Here is a 15265-nt window from a genome sequence, read left to right on the forward strand (position 1 = left end):
TTTTCTTAGGGTATGCTGATGGAGTAAAGGGGTATCGTCTGTGGGACCCCACTGCCCACAAGATCGTCATCAGCAGAGATGTTATCTTTATTGAAGATCAACTGCAAAGAAGAGATGAGGATGATAGCAGGGTAAAAAAAAAGTTTGAGACTATACCGGTATATGTGGAAAATAATCCAGAAGATTCAGATTCTTCTGAAGCAGCACCAGAGCACGAGGAACAAGAACCAGTCGAGTCCGAGGCTCCAGAAGTTCGTCGGTCAACTCGTGAGAGACGACCGCCAACGTGGCATTCGGAGTATGTCACAGAAATCAATGTTGCGTACTGTCTTCTAACAGACGATGAAGAGCCTTCAACTTTCCATAAAGCTTTAAACAGCTCAGATGTTGCTTTGTGGATGACAGCAATGCAGGAAGAAATTGAAGCTCTACACAAGAACAAGACATAGGAACTTGTACCATTACCACGTGGTAGAAAAGCCATTGGAAACAAATGGGTCACAAGATCAAACGTGATGGCAATGACCAAGTGGAGCGGTATCGTGCGAGATTGGTGGTGAAATGATATGCTCAGAAAGAAGGTATTGACTTCAATGAGATATTTTCTCCGGTGGTTCGACTCACAACAGTCAGAGTAGTCTTGGCGATGTGTGCTACATTTGATTTACATCTTGAGCAGTTGGATGTGAAAACTGCATTTCTTCATGGAGCACTTGAAGAAGAAATATATATGCCCCAACCAGAAGGTTTTGTAGAAACAGGAAAGGAGAACTTAGTTTGCAGGTTGAACAAATCTCTATACGATCTCAAACAGGCGCCGAGGTGTTGGTATAAGATATTTGATTCCTTCATTATGAGTCTTGGATACAACAGACTCAGTTCAGACCATTGTGCATATTACAAGAGGTTTGAAGATAATGATTTCATCATTTTGCTGTTGTATGTGGATGACATGTTGGTAGCAGGCCCCAACAAAGATCGAATCCAAGAATTGAAGGCACAGTTGGCTAGGGAGTTTGAAATGAAGGACTTGGGACCAGCAAATAAGATTCTAGGGATGCAGATTCACCGAGACAGAAATAACATGAAGATTTGGCTTTCATAGAAGAATTACTTGAAAAAAATCTTGCAGCACTTAAACATGCAAGATTGTAAGTCAATTTCTACCCCACTTCCTGTTAATTTCAAATTATCCTCAAGTATGTGTCCTAGCAATGAAGTAGAGAGGAAGGAGATGTCTCGAATACCGTATGCATTAGTAGTGGGAAGTTTAATATTTGCTATGATATGTACAAGACCTGACATTGCACAAGCAGTGGGAGCAGTCAGTCGATACATGGCGAATCTTGGTGGAGAGCATTGGATAGCTGTGAAGAGGATTCTGAGATACATCAGAGGAACCTCAGATGTTGCATTATGTTATGGAGGATCAGAGTTTACTGTCAAGGGCTATGTGGATTCAAATTTTGTAGGAGACATTGATAAAAGGAAATCCACTACTGGTTATGTGTTTACACTTGCGGGAGCAGCTATAAGCTGGGTTTCGAAATTGCAAACCGTTGTTGCATTATCTACAATAGAAGCAGAATACATGGCAGCTACACAAGCTTGCAAGGAAACTATTTGGATACAAAGATTATTGGAGGAGCTCGACCACAAACAACAGAAAATTCCTGTGTTTTGTGACAATCAAAGTGCCTTGCACATTGCAAGGAATCCAGCCTTTCATTCCAGGACAAAGCATATAGGAGTTTAGTATCACTTCGTTCGAGAAGTAGTGGAAGATGGAAGTGTGGATTTACAGAAAATCCATATGAAGGAGAACCTAGCAGATGTTTTGACCAAGCTGATAAATACTGATAAGTTTGTCTGGAGTAGATCCTCTTGTGGCCTAGCAGAAATGTAGGCAACATGATTATGGCGAATCAGAAATGATGGTGTGGAGATTGATTGTTTTTCAATTTAATCTCCAAGTGGGAGAATGTCAAAATTGGCTGCATCTAGAAGCTTTGAATAAACAAGATTGGTGGCACATGGCTTTGAAGATTGGTGCCACATGGCTTTGAAGATTGAAAATGCCGAAATTGTTGAGGAAGAAAGAAGACTTTGGCAGCTGCAAACGTTTGAAGAAGAATGAAGAAGAATAAAGAAACTTTGAAATTCAAAGGTGGTTGAGAGAAAAGAATAATAAAATATTTAAATAAATAGAAAAGGAAGAGGGAATAAAGCCTATAAATAGAGGCTTCACTCTGCTCTTCAATTCTTCTCTGATACTGTGAGAGAGAAAACCAGAGAGTTTTGTAAAGCTTAAAATTATAAAGCTCTTGTGAGTCTGGTGAGTGAGAGATTGGGTGTATTGAGGTTCTGGGAAGTGAGCCAAAATATTATAATTCTTGTAATCTTCATATCACTAGTGAAATATTTTCTTTTTGTTTTCGCCCGTGGATGTAGGCTAAAAGCCAAACCACGTAATTTTTGGTGTCCTCTATTGTGCTTCTTCTTTATTTTCTTTCAATTTTACTTTAACTGCGGTCCTGCTTCACCCACCAATTTCCTAACACAATCCCTACCTTGAGAAATCCCTACCGTTGGAGAGCCACACTGGTCCCACCTAATTTGTTTGACATTGAGTCCACCACATCCGAACTATAAAGCCACATTCAGATTCCCAACTAAAAGGACTAGCCTTCTAATTAAAGTGAGTATCCAATAATAAACCCATGAAATAGTAGGAATAGAGGTGAGGAGATGAAATCTGAAGATAAAATTGTCCATTTTTATGAAATGAGCACTCTCGCAACCCTTATCCAACTTGTGGGAAGAACCTATGGTGGTATATGTATTAAGCATAAATTTCTTATTTATTTGGAGTAGCTTCCGTTGATTTCATAACCAATTTTCAATTTGCTCTCATTATTATAGTGCTGATCAATATTAGTCCCGCTGAACTTCTAATTGTAGTAATAATAAAATTGTATAAAGAGTAGTAATATTATTATTACGAGAATGGCTTAACTTTATAGTCACGAACTATTCATAATGACACCGTAGATCCACATACTCTTATAAGCCGAAGATCCATCTATTTTCTGCTCATTATGGAATCGTTCTCACAAGAATTGCTTTTAATAAAAAGTGCTGGGTTATAATTTGTTTGAAGCTTTGTTTGATGTATCGAAAATTAGAGACCAGCAAAGCATTGGTCCACATCATGGTCGTCATAATTATAATTATAGACCGGTACTCCTATTCACAACTTGAACTTAAAGTTTTCATCTTAAATTAAGCTGTCCCCAGAAACAAGCAAAAGCATATGCCACATGACAAACTTCATTAATCAACTGCATTGTTTGGCTGTTACTTCCCTGCCTTGGAATACAATCTTTCTTTCTCTTTTTTGAATTATCTTCCTTGCAAAGAAAGATACCCATACTGAGAGTTCCTCCCCACCATAAATAGGACCATTTCACCTAACTTTTACAATCTTTTCCATCTGATTTCAGTCAATATATATGCTACCTTGAATGCTCCTCTTCATCACCAGCTGAAAAGAATAGTCCAGGCTACAGTCTTAATAAAAGAAGCGTGCTAACATAATGACAAAGCCATTTTGCTTCATGTTCTTTCTTCTTCTTGTTTCCCTTCTTCATTGCATAAAAACTTCTGCTCAAGTGCCTGCTGCAGCACTATCAGGCCCGCCAAACATCACTGCAATCCTTGAAAAGGGTGGCCAATTTACTTCCTTCATTCGCCTGCTCGAAAACACCCAGCAAGATGACCAAATTAACACACAGCTCAATAACTCAAACCAGGGCCTTACAGTATTTGCACCAACAGATAATGCTTTTGCTAATCTAAAATCAGGCACAATCAACTCACTGAGTGATCAGCAAAAGGTCCAGCTTGTGCAGTTCCATATTCTCCCTACTTCAATGTCCACATCACAATTCCAAACTGCTAGCAATCCTCTGCGTACTCAGGCTGGAAATAGCAATGATGGTGAGTTCCCGCTTAATGTCACAACCTCAGGGAATCAAGTGAACTTAACAACTGGGGTTAACGAAGCAACAGTGGCTAACACTGTATTTAGTGGAAGCAATTTAGCTGTGTATCAGGTTGATCAGGTGCTACTTCCACTGGACCTTTTCGGATCACAAGCACCAGCTCCAGCACCTTCGACGCCAGAAAAGGATGTCCCAGTTGCTGCAACTCCAAAAGGGTCTTCCACTGACGCCTCAGTTGATACTTCTCGAGCCTTGAGTTTGAACCATCTTGCACTCACAATGGCATCCTCTGCAATTTCAGCTTTTGCGGCTGTTTCTTTGTTATAGTTATGTTTCTGGGATGCTAAAGATTTTGTTTGGTATTTTGGTTGATGCTGATATTTTGTATTTGTTGATGATCAGATCTTTGTATTATCCTGTTTAAAGTTTGGATGGAAATCTTTATTCTTTCAAATAATTGAATCATCATCAGAAGTTAGTCAAGAGAAAAAGACTTCCCATCTCAAGAGAAAAAGACTTCCCATCCTTTTCTTCCCCCAGTCTTCTAATTCGATAATTCCATGTTTTTATGAATTAGCTTCTCTGGTCTTAACAGTTGGGGTTACAAGGTGAGGCGATACTGACGAAATCCTGTATGAACATAAATTAAAGTCTAACAAACCCAGAAACTAGTTCTGCTGCAAGTAACCAAAAACTCTTCAGCATATTAAAGGGGGAAACAAAATTACAGTTGCCACTGTAAAAATCCTGGCCAATTTACTAGTTTCACCATTTTGATCTGATATAACCTTTTATTTGCTAAATCTGTTAAGTTTGCGATCGCAGGCATACACAGAGGTAGTTACTTGCAAATGATAACATTGTATATGCAACCATTTAACTTCGTCATAGTAAAAATCTGGATAACTTTATTCTTTATGTTGAAGAATTCAAACAATTTGAATTGAATTTTTGGTCAGTTGGGGTCCAGGCATATTGATAACTAAGGGAGTACATGCAATATATATAACTAACTGAAAAGGGCTAACAATTTCCTTAAATCAACTAAAGAAAATCCAGGAATTAAGATATCAACGGAGTAAAACTTTGTAAAGATAGAGATTTTTCCATAAACAAGTCCTCCTTTGATGGCCTAAACTATATACCACCATTTACCAGTCAGCATTAGTCAAATTGGTACACTCCCGGCTGATGGAAACAACTCTGCTCTTGAAAGTTTTCGTGAATGAATAAGCCTTGCTTCACTGAAATCAAAAATTAAATCCAAAACCACCAGGAAAGCCACCACCACCTCCAAAACCGCCAGGAAAGCCTCCTTCAAAATGAAAAGTGAACTGCTGTCCCCCACCACCATAGTTGAAACCACCTCCACCCATTCCTGTCTCCTCAATATCCTCCCCTCTATCATATCTTGCACGCTTATCATCATCTCCAAGAACCTGTAAGGGGCAATACAAGTGCTGATTAGAAGTATGACATCAAAAACAGCAGAACATGAAAAAAAAAAAAGTGTTTGAAGTTAAAAATAAATTAGTTCCAGAGTCAAACCTCATATGCTGCAGCAATTTCACGGAATTTGTTCTCTGCCTCTTCTCTATTATCGACATTCTTATCTGGGTGCCACTGGAGAGCAAGCTTCTTGTAGGCACGCTTGATCTCTGATATTGATGCAGTCTTGGAAACTCCCAAAATCTTGTACCAGTCCTTGCGTTTGCTCATCTTCAAAGCTTTCTCGGCCCTCATCAATGCTTCTCGGATATTCATATCCTGCAGATATAGAAAATTTTAAGTCTTACAAATACAGATATAGGTAAAAATTTCTATAAATAATACTCAAATGCTTTAACATAATAAACAATAAGCTCTAAACTAGGCATGTTTACAAGAATGTCAACAGCATTCACCTATTAACAAGACTTCAAGATCTTCACTAGCATACTGACAATAAGGTAATCAAAAGTGATCTAATCAATAACTAATTGAGAAGGATAAATGTAAAGTTACAAGACTTGACATGTGCCAAAGTTTACTGATTGAGGAACTATACTGGCATCCTATGATTTCTTTTGGAGCATAATGTAATCTTCAGGCAAATAATTTATGAAACTATACTATGACTAACCTGAGGTGACTGTTGAGCAGCTGATTTCAAGTCCTCAACAGCTCCTTCCCAGTCCTCAGTTAAAAGTTTAGCTTCACCCCTCTGAAAATGTCAAGAAGGAAGAACATGAACATGGTCATATGAAAAAGGAGCCAAACAAATTGGCCTTGTCCTGATGGAAGGCAAAGCAATATAAGTAGAATTCATGTATTGACACAACAAACCTGAACTAAAGCTTCAATAAGCTCCTCATTAATGTTAAGTGCCTCAGTGCAACTACTTAAAGCATCTTTACCCCTGCCAAGCTTGACCAAGACCTTACACAAACCGAGATAAAGATGCACATTATGTGCAGTATGATTAGGGTCCAGTGCAAGAGCTGCCTTAAAGTCCTCCACTGCCACCCGCAGCTTACCCTTACTTACATTATCTTCTGCCTGTATAAAACACAATCAAGTTCAGGTAAAGTAGTCAGACATTATATATAATACACACATGTTAATTGCCATATTAAGTCCTAAATAGGATCACAGATGAGAAAAACACCAAGCGTAGTTCCACTTCATTAAAGCCCCAGAAAAGTTCAATAAAAAGATGACAGAACCAAAAAAAAAAAATACCAAAGAATTTATTGGTGGCCTTACACTTTTTGTCTTCTTGAGTAAATTTTTCAATGCAAAATAGGCTTTCTTCAGCTCACTGTGCTCGGGATCCAGGCGAAGACCTTTCTGGAAATGCCTGAATAGAACATATTTTTTATGAGTAAAAAGTTATAATTGTAAACAGATTAACTTGAGAATATGATAAGCTTGAACAACCTTTGAGCCACGTCATGATCTGCTAAATAGTAGTAGGCACGGCCTCGGTGCAGCAAGGCCTCTAGATTATTCTCATCTTCTTTGAGCAGATATCCAGTTTCAGAAATGGCACTAGCATAATCTTTGGCTGCTAATAATAACTTCACTTTCAGGAGTTTGGCCTGCAACATGCATCAAATTAGTAGCGTTCCAAGTGCTCAACTTTTCCGACTTATCCCAACCCTAGGGATCTACCAAAAGACACTGGAATAATAACTATTACGACAAACATAAATATATCTAAGAATAATTTGTTAGCAAATACAAGGATATGATACCTTTGAACACGCGGGAGAAAAAACAAGTACAACTTTATCAATGTATTCCAAGGGTTTTGTATATTCTCCTGAATCATAGAGCTTCAAAGCTGAATCGAAAGTGCTCTGAGCCTGTAGCAACTGAGAGAGCTCTTTTTCTGCAACTGAGTTTCCTGGCTTTAACTCCAGAAACTTTCTGTAGTTCTTCTCAGATTCCTCATATCTACATCGAAAAAGCACCTGAATCATATAAGTTTCCAATCAGAAGTCGGAGGAACGAGGAAAGAGAGGGATGTTCCACAGGCTTTTCTAATATTCAAATGATTTGTACATGATACATATTTTCTTTCCATGACCGTCCATTTCCAATTAGATCAATGAATATGATTAGAATTAGACTCATCGCTGGGGTCAGAGGAACAACTAAAGGCCATTTTGGTCCTTACAACTTTAGAGAAACCAACTTCAACAATACTGATTGTTAGGCATGTACTAGTGCCCTAGTTCCATTCTTTTCTAATCAACATAGTTCAGACATGTATAGGCCAATATCATGCTCTATTTCCGACTCGAAAAACAAAATCATGCTCCTACAAAGACAATTTAAAGCTCTGAGTTCATGTATGCTGGAGTGGCATCAATCTGCTTGGCATGGATCATAATGATCACAGGCATAGTTTACAAACATTCATGTGAACGAAAAGATAAAGAAGGGACATTTGTCAATTGCAAGGGACAATAAGGGTGTGACAGAGAATTGGGATTCCTACAAAGTACAATCAAGAGAAGATGGACTTAACCGATCATCAATGCCTCAAAAACTTTCAAAAAGTTCACAATCTTTAGTTACTCTTGAACGGCACATGAAAAATGAAATACTAAAATATAGAAAGGATATATATATGTTCACTACTAAACAACCTGCACAACTGGCGAAGAACAGATCCACGATGAAAATAGGCTTCAGAAAGAGTAGGATCAGCCTCTATAGCAGTATTGAGATCATCAAGTGCCTCGCTGTAATGTTTCATCTTTATACTTTTTGAAACTCTCTCGAACAACTCAGCTGCATTACTAGGTTTTCCATCTACAAAATTCAAGTAAACCACATAAGATATGCAACGTAAAACTTCAACGGACTAAGTACCACAAAAGGAGGCAACCAACCAGCTACCAAATACATTCAAATCAATAACATCCAACTCTCAGAAACCCATTTAACCTACGAAGAAGCTAAAATTTCACAACTATGTCAAAACACAAACAGTTGTTTCTTTGCACAGATTCGAGCACAAAGGAATATCAGCTGAATGAACCCAATTACATGTTTCTTTAAAACACAAAATAGCCTGAACGTCATGCACATATACAAATTAGGAAACACTAGAAACGTTGACTACCATAACTTTTTTTTTTAAAAAAAAATTATTTAAATCTACTGATAAATTACAACCTGGGGGTCTAGACTCTAGCTAGATACATTTATAATACAGCACAAGAATATACTGAGTCTAGCTCGAAAATCTACTCCCACTAACAACATTAACTAGCATTCACCCTAAATCTAGAAAATTTATTTATTTTTATATAGTTTCTGAAAGTTGAGGATCAACTAAATCTAACCAAGCCAAAAAAAAAAAAAATTACATATAAAAAGCCAAATTGACACTCAAATTACTACTATCACCCAATAGATTCTAATCAGTAACAAAAATTTTACGCAGCAACAATAGATCAAAGCAAGTAATTCCAATTTCAACCAAATTAATTCCATAAGGAAATAAACAATGCTTTAATTTTGAAAAGTAAATTGAAAAAAAAAATTGAAGTCGGAGTTAAAAAAAAAAATTTACCAAAAGCGGAAACAAGAGGCTGTAACAAAAGGAGCTGACAAGCGAACACAAAGTGAAGAATAAACAATGTATAAACAAGCCCTCTCCACGCCACAGTGTCCATTACAGAAAACAAACTCAAGAGATTCATCGTCACTAATAATTATCTAGAAGTTACAATACGTATGACATGTCGAACGTTCGTGAAACGACACTTTTCGATTTGAAAAATTGAAACGGAGAGAGAGAACGATGAAGACGAAAAGGATTAAATTTGATTGATAGCATCGAGTTTCATAAATTTAGGAGTTTTTATAATATCCGATCGAGTCTGGTTAATGTTAAGTGTGTTGGGTGTGTAATTAGATTTCATGTAAAAGTACACGTCGCTAGACCAATTGATAATTTACACGTGGAGTTCGGACCGATGTCTTTCCACGTGTTCGGTAATCGTCCGGCCAATGAACAGCGGCCATGTGGTAATACGGTCCCGCTTTGTTTGGTCCGAGTTGGAGCTGTTTGGTTCAGAGGTTGGAAACCATCTTTATCAAATGGGCCCAAACAAGCCCTCATAATTGGAGGGTCGGAAGAAGCCCCTGTGAAACTTTGTGGACAATAAGATTGGGCCTGGATATGTAATGCTGAAGGCCAGTGTAATTGAAATTCACCTTTTACTACTTTTTTTTTTTATAAAAAAAATAGGAATTCGAAAGATTTATCGAGAAGACGGGAAAGGTCAAAAAGAGCACAAATAAAGTGGCTGCAAGTTCAACTAGGAAAACCAGCATACTTGGGCAAGTCTCAATAGTCTTTGAAAAACTCGTTACGGTTGGGCATCTCACCATTTGTAATTAGCAAAAGATATTCCCCTATATAAATTTCCCTTTATTACCAACAAAATGAGAATGATGAGGTGATAAAGGAAGTGACAATATTTTATTTGTCTAAATTTAAATAGATTTAAATATGCATATTTTTCTCCTTTTGAATACTTAAATGTAAAAATATTGAGTTCCTTGATATTTTCAACTAAAAAGATTTTAAAACTATAGGATATTCTATGTTTTTTAATTTTTTATTTTATACAAAAAGGGCTAAGTTAAAAACTAAGCAATGACCATTCGTGGGTAAGCAGTCCCAGATATATCGTGCAGCAGCCACCCTTCAGTTTCGGATGGAGGCGTTGGAAACACATAGACCCCAAGAGGCAAAAGAAGAGCTTGGTTGGCAAGGTAATCAGCTACAAAATTTGTTTCTCTATAGCTGTGTGACAGAGATACCTGCCACTACATGTTAAGAAGTCTTTTGATTCCCTGAATAAGAGAGGAGTTAGCATTAGGATGATTGGACTTTGTGGCTTGGATCTCAGTAATGCATCAACTATCAACTTCAACAAGTAATTGTCTAATCCCAATATTCCAGGCCAGCTGCAACCCTTGAAATAGACCCCAAAGCTCCGCCCCAATAATAGTACAATGGCCAATATTCATACCAAAGCCGTGAACCCATTCTCCGCAATAATTTCTAATGAGGCCACCTGCACTTGCATTTCCTGCAATTTTCCGAGCACCATATGTATTTAGCTTAAAAAAAGGCCAAGGTGGGGCCAACCATTTCAACCATTTGATTATCCTTTCATGGCCTGGTCTACAGATATTCTCCATGGAAGCATTAATTTCGGCCGCACGGTGCGTGATGTCAAGCACCATATTTGCAACACTTATGTTTGCATCATTGTGGATGAATTGATTTCTCCAATACCAAATCCGCCACAGAGCAACACCAAAAATACAGGGCCAATTTTCCTCTCTCCTAACCAAACCCACGTTCTTGAGATTGTAGTGGATCCAACTCGTCAATTCCAAATCAAAAAAATTATTCCATAAAATATTAGGAACCAATCTCAACCACACCTGTCGAGCAATGATACAATCTCTCAACACATGAATGGTATCTTCCAGATGATGGCCGCAACTACAACAAGTGGCATCCATAGTAATGTGCCTTCGAAGAAGCTCCGACTTTGTTTTTAGCCTATTGCTTATGGCAAGCTAAATAAACGTTCTGATACTTTGAGGTCCCTTCCATTTCCAAGCCAAATTCCACAAAGATTTATCAGCCACATTATTGAATTGGTGCAAGGAAAGGTATGCAGATTTTGCCGTGAAGTGTCCTGTATTAGAGTAAGCCCAGTAACATTGATCCTTACCACTATAAGCACAAGGAGCTTTAACTGAAGCAATCTTTAGAATTATGTGGTTGGGAAGCAAATGAGCAAATAAATGCCAATTCCAGTTGCCATTGTTATCTGAAAAATCAGCCACACACAGATTAATCAGCTGATCAGGGATTGGGTTATGGGCATATGATTGTAAGTTATCAACCTCACTGAGCCATAAATCCCACCAGAATTTCACTCTTTTTCCATCCCCAAGAGCCCAATGAGTTCCCTTCAGCACATGATCCCAAACTTTCCCCACAGCACGCCACAAGTAAGACCCGTTCCTCGTTTGTAAGCTACCCGAGAGACACATGGTATCAACCTTGTACTTAGACGTTAGAACCTGAACCCAAAAAGTGTTAGGAGAGTTGACTAGACCCCACCCAATTTTCATCAGCAAAGCCATATTCATATGAGATAAATCTTTAAGACCAAGGCTTCCACAAGACTTGGGTTGGTATAGAGTGTCCCACCGGATGAGATTCAATTTTCTTTGATCTGCATTTCCACTCCAGATAAAATGCTTACAGCTTTGCTCAATTTTGGTAAGAACCGAAACTGTAATTTTTGTTGATTGCATGGCATAAACTGGGAGGGCTTGAATTACCGATTGTACCAAAGTTATCCTGCCCGCTAGAGAGAGATGCTTGGCATTCCAGCCTGATAAACGCTGTTGTACTTTATCTAGAATACCTTGATAAGTTGCCTTGGTAACTCGGGAGTGAAGGATTGGCAAACCAAGATATTTACCAAGGTTCTTTGTAACTGAAAATCCGAGTGTAGTCTTTATCTCTCGGATTGTGCCCTTCTGAACATTTCGAGAGAAGAAAATTTGGGTCTTTTATCTGCTCACCTTCTCTCCAGAGCTTACACAAAAAGTATCCAAGACCTCATTAATCACCTGAGCTTGCGCACTAGTAGCTTCCGCTAGAAGAAGAAGATCATCAGCGAAAAATAAATGCATAATAGGAATACCTCCACGATTAAGCCTGATTGGTTTCCAACGCCCGTTCCCAACTGCTTGATTGATACCGTGACTTAGCCTCTCGATGCACATGATAAAAATATACGGGGATAAGGGGTCCCCCTGTCTGATTCCTCTAGATGGGCTAAAACTTTCCGTGAGCTCACCATTCCATAAAAGTTGCATCGAAACTGAGGTTATACACTCCATTATAATACGAATCAAGTCCATCGGTAACCCAATCTCCCTCAGGGTCTCATGAATAAAATCCCAACTCAAACGATCATACGCCTTTTCCAGATCAACCTTGATAGCCATCTGATTAGTTTTGCCCCCTTTGTTCCTCATGGAGTGGATAATTTCTTGGGCAACAATGACGTTTTCTATTATATGTCTCCCAAGAACAAAACTCGTCTGAGTAGGGCCAATGATTTGCGGCAGAATGGTTTTGAGGCAATTAGCCACCATTTTAGTTATAGTCTTGTACACCACTGTTCAAAGACTAATCGGTCTAAATAATTTGAGAGAATCTGGATTATTGATCTTGGGAATCAGCACAAGAAGAGTTTGATTCAATTTCTTGGGCAATTACTTTCCCGCGAAAAAATCTTTAATAAGCTGACAAACTGAGGACCTCACCACGTGCCTTTGAGTCTGGAAGAAAATGGCATGAAGGCCATTTATTCCCGAGGCTTTCATTGGGCTCATGCTAAAGACAGTATCTCTAATCTCTGCATCATCAACACCTCTGATCGGACTGTTAAGAACAGCATTATCAATTAAAGGGAAATCAAGAGTAAAAGGGTATTGAACATGAACACCTCCCTCCTTTGTGTACAAATTACAAAAATAAGAAACTGCATGGGCTTTAATATCAGCTTCGTCATGGATCCATTGCCCCTCATCATTTTTTATCATACCCACTTTGTTTCATCGGCGTCTCTCGATAGCTTTTTGATGGAAAAAGGTCGTGTTCCTATCCCCACAGGCAATCCATTCTCTCCGAGATTTTTGGAACCATAACACTTCCTCTTGAGTTAACACTTTTTCAAGGTCCCTCTTTAGCTTAGACTCTAGCTTGCTTAAACTCCTAGAGTGACGCTTCTCTAGAAAAAGTTGAATGCCACCAATTCTAGCCAGCAACTCTTTTTTCCTTTTAAAAATATTGCCAAAGATCTCTTTATTCCAGTTTCCCAGCTTGTTGATAAAATCAGCAACAGCAGTAGTGTAGTTCAAACTGCACCTCCAGTTATTTTCCACAAAGGGTTGGAACCTCTCGTCGGTCAGCCAGGGAGCCAAAAATCGAAAAGGTTTCACGCCCGTAGGAGCGAAATTGTTTTTCCTGCAATTAGCCATCACCGGTCTATGATCGGAATTTAATTTGGGGAGGTGGAAAACTTCTACCTCATCGTTCATCATCATCCACTCTTCATTACAAATCACACGATCCAACCTTTTCGATAAATTGCCTCTTGACCATGTGTATTTGGGACCCTTAAATACAGGTTCCATAAGATGGTTTCGATGGAACCATCCATTCAAAAGGTCACACATACCACTGATCCTGGCTGACCTTCCTTTTTTTTCTGAAACTCTTCTAATTGCATTGAAGTCTCCACCAATCATCCACGGACTTGGCAACTTCATCTAACTCAGACCATAAAATTTTCCTTGCCATGTGGATCGGACTCGCATAAACTGCCATGACCTAAGAACTACAACCATTCGAATAAATTATTTTAAAGTGAATAAATTGATTATGATTGATGATAAACTCAACCTAAAAAATGTCATCCCATAGAATCCAAATGCCACTAGAAAGATCCTTAGCTTCCACCCGGTGAGACCTCTGGAAGCCACTTTTTTTAATGAACCCATTAGCCTTTGATCTACTAATGCGAGGCTCGAATAAAGCCACCATATTCAGTTTATAATTACTGACAAAAGTCTTAAAAGTCCTGCAAAATCCCAGCGAGAGTGCTCCCTGGCAATTCCAAAACATTATGTTGTATATCATTAAAAATATAAAACCCTTACATACTAGTCCCTAGAGCCCCTCCTCCATGCATGCCAGGGGTTTCATTAACAATAATATTTTCATCATCAGACATAATATCTTTCTCTTTATAGCCAATTGCAAGTTGAGGATCACCATCGGGAGGATCAGCTAATTTCCTTGGGTAGAGTAGCTGTTCCGAGTTATCAGCCACTTTCCCACATGAGTAGCCTGGTGGATTACCTACAATCTCATAGTTAGTTATGGGAAAAGTCACGGCAATATGTTTGTGAGGATCCAGGGTGGTCAAGATGAAAGAATGTTCAACGGGCAAGCTAAGAGGATGTCCTAAGGGATTCAGGATAAGACATTATTATTGGTGGAGTGATCCGTAGGAACATTGGGACGTAAGTTTGCATGCATGGATGTAGATGGTTTGGGATTCTGTTGCTTAGGTCATGGAAGCTGTGATTTGGCCACTTGTTTAGCTTTGGATAGGTGATTATGAGGCTTTAAGGTGCTAAGGGTTTTCAGAGGATGGTTTCTTCGGGTGTGGAAGTGATCAGCAATGGATTTAGCTGGTTGTTGGGGTGGGACAATGATGTGGTTCTGAACAGCAATTTCTGTAGCGGTATTTGTATCATGCTCATCAATTAAGGCAGCAAAATGGGAGGCAGTACTATAATTAAATCGCTGATTCCTCTCTGAATCGGTGATATTCTCTTTGTCCACAACTACTTTAGGTCTCCCTTTACGTGCCACAATCATCCAAGGACCAAATTTCTCACTACTGTTATTCGCCATAGCTGAGACACCATCCTTATCAGCTGTCACATTAACTGTTGGAAAACTCTCAGACCACTCGGCCCTAGCCCCATTCGCAGCTTGTTTTTCAGGACACGTAATGCTAGTGTGGCCATATTTACCACACTGGTAACATATAATTGGCAGCCCTTCGTATTCAACCTTTTGAATTTTTCCATCTAAATTAAATTGAGACACCAAAGGCTGAGAAAGAGAAATACGGACAGCA

The 15265-nt window shown here is 38.8% G+C and overlaps 3 protein-coding genes across 3 annotated transcripts; 1 reads left to right on the plus strand and 2 right to left on the minus strand.

Annotated features, from left to right (window-relative positions):
• Positions 1–3508: 3508 nt before the first annotated feature.
• Positions 3509–4492, plus strand: LOC102630453 (fasciclin-like arabinogalactan protein 11). Its single transcript, XM_006480550.4, has one exon. It carries the CDS (start codon positions 3597–3599, stop codon positions 4329–4331), a length of 735 nt encoding a protein of 244 aa, XP_006480613.1. The 5' UTR covers positions 3509–3596; the 3' UTR covers positions 4332–4492.
• A 393-nt stretch (positions 4493–4885) lies between these two features.
• LOC102630768 (dnaJ protein P58IPK homolog) lies at positions 4886–9390 on the minus strand. The gene is made up of 9 exons (XM_006480551.4): positions 9073–9390; positions 8141–8306; positions 7241–7442; positions 6924–7084; positions 6750–6843; positions 6330–6542; positions 6127–6207; positions 5553–5771; positions 4886–5443 (listed from the first exon to the last, which is right to left on the minus strand). The coding sequence occupies exons 1-9, from the start codon at positions 9200–9202 to the stop codon at positions 5255–5257; spliced, it is 1455 nt and encodes a 484-aa protein (XP_006480614.1). The 5' UTR covers positions 9203–9390; the 3' UTR covers positions 4886–5254.
• A 3776-nt stretch (positions 9391–13166) lies between these two features.
• On the minus strand, positions 13167–13883 carry LOC107177360 (uncharacterized). Its single transcript, XM_015531070.1, has one exon. The coding sequence runs from the start codon at positions 13881–13883 to the stop codon at positions 13167–13169; it is 717 nt and encodes a 238-aa protein (XP_015386556.1).
• Positions 13884–15265: the final 1382 nt, after the last annotated feature.

The sequence above is a fragment of the Citrus sinensis genome, chromosome 6, assembly GCF_022201045.2.
Source record: "Citrus sinensis cultivar Valencia sweet orange chromosome 6, DVS_A1.0, whole genome shotgun sequence".
NCBI classification, from domain to species: domain Eukaryota; kingdom Viridiplantae; phylum Streptophyta; class Magnoliopsida; order Sapindales; family Rutaceae; genus Citrus; species Citrus sinensis.

Excerpts from the sequence above, each read along its gene's own strand:
- LOC102630453 (XM_006480550.4), top strand. The coding sequence starts at position 3,597 with ATGACAAAGCCATTTTGCTTCATGTTCTTTCTTCTTCTTGTTTCCCTT.
- LOC102630768 (XM_006480551.4), bottom strand. The coding sequence starts at position 9,202 with ATGAATCTCTTGAGTTTGTTTTCTGTAATGGACACTGTGGCGTGGAGA. Across the intron at positions 8,307-9,072 it reads GCCTCTTGTTTCCGCTTTTG|ATGGAAAACCTAGTAATGCA; the intron begins GTAAATTTTTTT and ends TGAATTTTGTAG. Across the intron at positions 5,444-5,552 it reads AAATTGCTGCAGCATATGAG|GTTCTTGGAGATGATGATAA; the intron begins GTTTGACTCTGG and ends TGCCCCTTACAG.
- LOC107177360 (XM_015531070.1), bottom strand. The coding sequence starts at position 13,883 with ATGAAGTTGCCAAGTCCGTGGATGATTGGTGGAGACTTCAATGCAATT.